Genomic DNA, 7,568 nt, shown 5'->3' with positions numbered 1-7,568 from the left:
ACGAAATATTCTTGGCTTTGTTAATAATTATAAAACACCTAATTTTTACAGAAGACAGATTTGTCTTCAGTTTTTTAATTTTTCATACAAAATTGCCCTACTTATTATCAATATTTTCATAAATGCCACGAAATATTGTTATACCCATATTATCCTTACATATTTGCATATTGTGATCAAAACACCCCCACCCACCACAATGCCAGATTTCGGCCACCACCGCCGGAATCTGGTTAGAATCTGTCGTTATGACTCAGACTGGTCAAATCTGGCAGGTGGTGTGTTGATTTGGCTTTTTTTTTCGACCAGATCCACCATGAATCGGATTTGACTATAAAAGGCTAGATCTACGACCAGATCTAGCCATTGACAGCCGCAAAAGGCCAAATCTAACTGTCAGAGACAGCTAAAGAGTTGGTCGTCATTGACCGTCAACGAAGGCCAAGAGTTGGCCGTCAATGACAGCCATTTTATGACAGATTTCGACCACCACTGACAGTGGTTGCCGGAATCTGGCAACTATGGGTGGTGGGGTTGTTTTTATTAATTTTTAAACCTTTTTTTCTGGGGGTGTTAAGTTAATAAATTTAAGGGGTCTAAAAGTAATTAAAAAAATAGAATAGTATTTCCCAAATAATTAAACAAACAAGTATTTTGGGAATAGGATAGAGAATATGGTTTGAAATAATAAAACAAACAAGCTTTTAATTATTTATATCTCGTAATCATCTAAAAGACATTTAGTAAAATGTAATCAAGACATATGCTCTTACAGCCAACCGAACAGATTAATTAGTAATACAAGTAATCATCCTAAGGGCATTTTAGTAAAAGAGTATTTTAGGACATCTGTTATTACTATCAACCAAACATATTAATTACTAATACATTCTAATTGAACCAAACATAATAATAATTTAAACCCGATAATCTACAATGTAATCTTTCTTTCCGATAATCTTATTAATAAGATAAAAAAATATTATATGATCCAAACGCTACCTAATAATGTGTTTGATTGAGGATAATCTCCTAATCCTATTACTCTAGTAATGACATCCAATCCGGCCAGATCGTTGTATCTGATTCGTCATCTTATTTTATGATATCCACTTACACTAATCAATAAATACTTTCATGTGTTGAGCTTTAAAAAAATTGGGAGATAAAATGACACTACAATGGCGGTCTAAAACATCACATTCTGCTTCTACGGTTCTACCAAACCCAAAACAGTTTGATGACACGAGATAAATTGTCACATCAGTTTTGAAGTAGTAGCTTTACATAACTATCACGTGGAGGGTAGCTAGCATATTTTTTTATGTAATTTTTATTGCAAATCAAATGACACCTTATCTATCATATTTCCTCCAACACTAAATGTTGAGTAGGTGGCATTCACGTGTGTATTTGTGAAATTGGTAACATAATTTGCTTTTTTTTTTTCAAGTAACATTTATAGATTGGCACTGAGAAAATTTGTGATGTTAATACTTGTGATTAGACCCAAATGAAATAAATTAATCAAAGAGGATAAATGAACCTCTAATTGCCCGTATCTAACAGTCGTCCACCATAAAATAAACGATATAAGTATAAATAATAATATTATACGTACAGAATCTTTTTACAAAAAAAATAGGAATATAAAGTGATACACACTAAATTTTAATTGAGATATCATCCCTCTTTAATTGATGAGTTTCACTTTTATCAATTTATTTTTAATTCCATCATTTTCTATGTATAATTTTGTAAAAAGATTTAATATATTTTGTTCTTCTCCATCCTTCCGAAATTTCTAGAGCCACATTATATAAGATCCAGAAGCCAGTCTTATCTAATTAAATCAAAACTTCTCTGGGTGCACGCACATGCCGCCTGCCAATATGCAGCTTCCAAGAAAGTCTTCATTGAATTCCGTTATTCCCCTACGGTGGCTAAACTTGCGTCTGCTTCTTCTACTTATTCTATCAGCAACTACCGCCTTCTCCGGCCAAATTGTCAAGTATCTTCCAGGATACGATGGTGAACTCCCATTCAAACTCGAAACCGGGTATAATTTCTTGCTTCGTTTTGTATACGACATAAGTTCTACAAGAAAATATAATGTGAATGTTTATTTTCATGGAGTACAGATACATAAGCGTTAATGAGTCGGAGCTGTTCTACTACTTCATTGAGTCTCAAGGCAATCCGGAAGAGGATCCTCTATTTCTTTGGCTGACTGGAGGCCCGGGCTGTTCTTCGTTCAATGGATTAATCTACGAAATCGGTACTGCATTCTTGTCGATCTTATATTATTTTGTTTTGTCCAACCAACTCGGTAGTGATAATATTGATTGATCGTGTTCGTAGATCATCAATAGTTACAACGAGTACTTGTCTCACTCTACTATCACCATAGAATTCATGAAAATCAAGTATGATTCGGTGGGAGAAGAGTGTAGAGACACAAGTATGATTAATCAACCCACCATAAAGGACGATAGATAATCGAAGCTAAAGTTGCAAATTATCTATCTGTCCACGCATTTTGACTTTTAGTTATTATTTAAATTGCCACGAGACTGTTAGGTTAAACTGTCGCAGATTTCATCAACTCCTCGATTGGTTTTTCGTAGTTTTATTTTGCTAGCCGGAGTATATCATTAGTAGAATTTATACAAATACCTCATGTAAATCTTTTTAATTTGCTGGAAAACCTTGTTTGTTAAGGTTATTGTTGTTGTTGTTGTTGTTTTTATCTCGATGGAGTTAATAATACTAACCTGAAGATCTAGTATATCATGACCTCTACTTATTGGATCTTATAATATTATACAGAGTTAATTAAACCTTCTTAAACTTGATTAAATAACAAAAATCTTTTTAAAATTTTTGAAACGATAGAAAATCCTTTTATTTTTAAAATTTAGATGTAAAAATAAAAGATNTAAAGTGATACACACTAAATTTTAATTGAGATATCATCCCTCTTTAATTGATGAGTTTCACTTTTATCAATTTATTTTTAATTCCATCATTTTCTATGTATAATTTTGTAAAAAGATTTAATATATTTTGTTCTTCTCCATCCTTCCGAAATTTCTAGAGCCACATTATATAAGATCCAGAAGCCAGTCTTATCTAATTAAATCAAAACTTCTCTGGGTGCACGCACATGCCGCCTGCCAATATGCAGCTTCCAAGAAAGTCTTCATTGAATTCCGTTATTCCCCTACGGTGGCTAAACTTGCGTCTGCTTCTTCTACTTATTCTATCAGCAACTACCGCCTTCTCCGGCCAAATTGTCAAGTATCTTCCAGGATACGATGGTGAACTCCCATTCAAACTCGAAACCGGGTATAATTTCTTGCTTCGTTTTGTATACGACATAAGTTCTACAAGAAAATATAATGTGAATGTTTATTTTCATGGAGTACAGATACATAAGCGTTAATGAGTCGGAGCTGTTCTACTACTTCATTGAGTCTCAAGGCAATCCGGAAGAGGATCCTCTATTTCTTTGGCTGACTGGAGGCCCGGGCTGTTCTTCGTTCAATGGATTAATCTACGAAATCGGTACTGCATTCTTGTCGATCTTATATTATTTTGTTTTGTCCAACCAACTCGGTAGTGATAATATTGATTGATCGTGTTCGTAGATCATCAATAGTTACAACGAGTACTTGTCTCACTCTACTATCACCATAGAATTCATGAAAATCAAGTATGATTCGGTGGGAGAAGAGTGTAGAGACACAAGTATGATTAATCAACCCACCATAAAGGACGATAGATAATCGAAGCTAAAGTTGCAAATTATCTATCTGTCCACGCATTTTGACTTTTAGTTATTATTTAAATTGCCACGAGACTGTTAGGTTACACTGTCGCAGATTTCATCAACTCCTCGATTGGTTTTTCGTAGTTTTATTTTGCTAGCCGGAGTATATCATTAGTAGAATTTATACAAATACCTCATGTAAATCTTTTTAATTTGCTGGAAAACCTTGTTTGTTAAGGTTATTGTTGTTGTTGTTGTTTTTATCTCGATGGAGTTAATAATACTAACCTGAAGATCTAGTATATCATGACCTCTACTTATTGGATCTTATAATATTATATAGAGTTAATTAAACCTTCTTAAACTTGATTAAATAACAAAAATCTTTTTAAAATTTTTGAAACGATAGAAAATCCTTTTATTTTTAAAATTTAGATGTAAAAATAAAAGATAAGAAGGTCAATTGGTAAATATTTATTTACATAAATTTTAATAATTCATTAACAACATTTTATTTTTTAAATGATAAACAAAACCTGCCTGTTATTGTTGTTTGTTGACCACCCACTTTTAAAAATTAGTCAAGACTTTCCTAATTGGCAATTTTGGGGTAAAGATAGAATTAGATTAAATTAATAAAGTTCATTTAAAATTTAACATTCTTTTTCAATTTGAAGGAAATAATTACACTTATGTCAAATCAAATAACTCTTTTAACTTCATATATATATATATATATATTTTCACTTTTAAATCTTTACATTTCTTAACACACTAAATTATTTAATAAAACATTTTAATTCAACTTAGTAATTAATGTATCTATATTCTATGCAGGACCAATGGAGTTTGATATTGACAACTACAAGGGGGGCTTACCAAGATTCAAGTACTATCCATATGCATGGACAAAGGTCGAGAAAATTTATACATCAGATCACATCACAACACAATCTAAATTTAATTTCATCTTTCTTAGTTAGACGTTAACAAATATTACTAATGTGTGTTGATAATTATCCAGACAGCCAGCATCATATTCTTAGATGCACCTGTTGGCACTGGTTTCTCTTACTCTACGAAATCAGACGCCTGGGCTTCCTCTGACTCGGAATCAGCTACGCAATCCTATGAGTTCCTTAGAAAGGTGGGTAAATTAAACTCAACCTTACCATATTTTTTTAAAAAATGCCTATGACTTTAATTAAATTCTTTTGATTAGTTCATAAGTTCAACCAAGTAGACTCTAAGAAAAATTGATAATTCAAAACCATGGCCAAGAAATGGAAGATTTCTTGTTCTTGATTGATATAATTGAGTTTCAAAATTATGTACTTGCAGTGGTTAACTGAAAACCCAAAATACCTGGCTGTTGAACTATTCATTGGTGGGGATTCTTATTCAGGCATAAGCGTTCCTCAAATCACCAAATTGGTTGTAGAGGGTACGTTATTTTTTGTGATATGCATATTCATTATTAATTAAAAGCTCAAAAATCAAAATTAATATTCTATAATATGTACTGCCTTGCAGGAAATGAAGCTGGTGCCCAACCAATTATGAATCTGATAGTACGTGATCAATATATATGACTTCACCTACTCTAATTCATGACTCTACTAATTCAATTTTTCTGATAGCAAATAGTATAGCATTATGCAGTAATTTCACTTGGAAATGAATGAATGATAACAGGGGTATTTGCTTGGGAGCCCACGAACGGATTCAGTGATTGATGAGAATTCAAAAATTATATTTGCTCATCGCATGGCCCTTATATCTGATGAACTCTATGAGGTGATTTTAAATATATATTTAATTTTGTATATATATTAATATGCCTGCATTGCTAATTTAATTATTATTTACATTTTCTTTTAGACTATGGATTTTTTATTTCTAGATTCTGCAATTTTTCAGGACCTCAAAGTACAGTGCAATGAGAACTATGTGAATATAGATCCAGCCAATACAAAATGTGTAGCTGCTTATGAACTTTACGAAAAAGTAAGATGATTAGCAGAACAGCAGTCCAGTTCCACTAAAAACAAATAATTTTCTTCAAGCTTCCCAGAAATGACTGATTAATTTTATTTTCTTAATTTTTGTAATTGCAGTGCGTTAAAGATTTATTTCGCAATGACATTTTGGAACCGAAATGTACTTTTGCATCGCCAGATGTAGACCAAAGAGAAATGCCTCACAGAGCTCTACAAGACGATCATACAAATTTTATCCTTTCACCACCAAAAATTCCTGATTTATGGTGCCGGGTTAACAATTTTTCTCCTTATCCTTTTGATATTTTGAATTCTCTAAATTGTTGCGCAATTGAATATCAACATTTTGACAAAATCTTTGGGTGCTATCCTCTTATTAAGTCATTTTTTTTTCTACTTCTCCAGACCTTTAATTATGCTCTCTCCTACATATGGGCTAACAATGACCAAGTTCAAGATGCTTTACACATTCGGAAGGTTTGTGATTAATTAAGAACTAGCATATATATGATATAAATAAATGTAATAATCTACAAATTTAATAAAATAATATATCACTTAAATTTTTTATTTATAACGGCAACAGGGGTATGTAAAAGATTGGAAGAGATGCAACAAGAGTATATCATACACGAAGGATGTCCTGAGTGTGGTTGATGTTCATCGATATCTCAGTACAAAAAGGTTACAAGTTCTAGTTGAAAGGTAAAAGTTTCTTAATCATAATTTAAATGAAATTAGCACCCACCCACAAATCTACAGTTCCTTAGGTTCTTTACTGGGCATTTTTTAATGAAATTTAATGCCTACTTTTTAACAAGTAAAAACATAAATAGAATTCTTTACTTCCATGCATTTGAAGCTATTGACTATAGATTTTGTGATGCCACAGTGGAGATCGAGACATGGTTGTTCCCTTCGTGGGTACAGAGAAATGGATAAAGTCACTTAACTTGACTATTGTAAATGACTGGCGACCATGGTTTGTTGATGGTCAAATTGCTGGGTCAGCACTTTAGCTCCATTAATCTTGTAAACATTCAACTCAAACTGATTCGATAAGTTATGCTTAAATATGCTGCTTTGTTCATATGCAGATACACTGTAAAGTATTCAGAACATGGATATCGGTTGACATACGCAACTGTAAAGGCAAGTAAACAATTTGCATACAGAGTATTTTAGATCCTTCTCTCATCATAAATCTAACAAAATTTTACTCAAATTGTATTATATAGGGCGGGGGTCATACGGCTCCAGAGTATTATCGCAGAGAATGTTATGAAATGTTTGACCGGTGGATCCACTGGTATCCTTTGTAGACGTGATTAGTAAAATGGAGTTCAATAAAAAGTTCAATAAACACACAACGCAAGGTACTTAAAAGTTCAAGAGAGGAGAATAATCTGATTCTATATATATTGTTAGCCATTTTGGTTAATTATCTCTAGATCTGCATGTATTAATGTAACCTGAAGGGACAATGAGAAATATATTTGTACTTTATACGTTGTGATTATCAAGCGTGCACACCATAAGTTATTACTTCAATTCTCTTAGTCATATACATATGGTTCCTTTATAATTTTTTTTCTTGATGACATGGGTGTCTGTGCCAACTTGTGTACATCTTAACTAATCCTTAAAACATGAAATTACCAACTGAATAAGAGCTCCAGCGATCACCCTTATTAGGGGTTGAGGTGAATCAAATTTAAGATCTCTGAGTAAGGGTAAGGGGTCTAGGTACCCGCCCAAATCCCATGGAACCAAAACCAGAATCGGTCGATTCTGGA

General features: G+C 32.7%; 2 protein-coding genes across 2 annotated transcripts; both read left to right on the top strand.

Moving 5' to 3' along the window:
- Window positions 1-1,699: 1,699 nt before the first annotated feature.
- On the top strand, window positions 1,700-2,545 carry LOC116106697 (serine carboxypeptidase-like 13). The gene is made up of 2 exons (XM_031393056.1): window positions 1,700-2,059; window positions 2,142-2,545. The coding sequence occupies exons 1-2, from the start codon at window positions 1,878-1,880 to the stop codon at window positions 2,347-2,349; spliced, it is 390 nt and encodes a 129-aa protein (XP_031248916.1). The 5' UTR covers window positions 1,700-1,877; the 3' UTR covers window positions 2,350-2,545.
- A 469-nt stretch (window positions 2,546-3,014) lies between these two features.
- On the top strand, window positions 3,015-7,323 carry LOC116106602 (serine carboxypeptidase-like 18). The gene is made up of 14 exons (XM_031392987.1): window positions 3,015-3,348; window positions 3,431-3,567; window positions 4,610-4,686; window positions 4,797-4,919; window positions 5,114-5,216; window positions 5,306-5,343; window positions 5,468-5,569; window positions 5,693-5,779; window positions 5,890-6,045; window positions 6,178-6,249; window positions 6,359-6,477; window positions 6,665-6,778; window positions 6,870-6,924; window positions 7,011-7,323. The coding sequence occupies exons 1-14, from the start codon at window positions 3,167-3,169 to the stop codon at window positions 7,092-7,094; spliced, it is 1,449 nt and encodes a 482-aa protein (XP_031248847.1). The 5' UTR covers window positions 3,015-3,166; the 3' UTR covers window positions 7,095-7,323.
- Window positions 7,324-7,568: the final 245 nt, after the last annotated feature.

This window comes from Pistacia vera, unplaced genomic scaffold (assembly GCF_008641045.1).
Source record: "Pistacia vera cultivar Batoury unplaced genomic scaffold, PisVer_v2 Contig1009, whole genome shotgun sequence".
Taxonomy (NCBI): Eukaryota; Viridiplantae; Streptophyta; class Magnoliopsida; order Sapindales; family Anacardiaceae; genus Pistacia; species Pistacia vera.
Note: the sequence above shows the minus strand (reverse complement) of the source record. Positions and strands in the feature narration are given on the sequence as shown.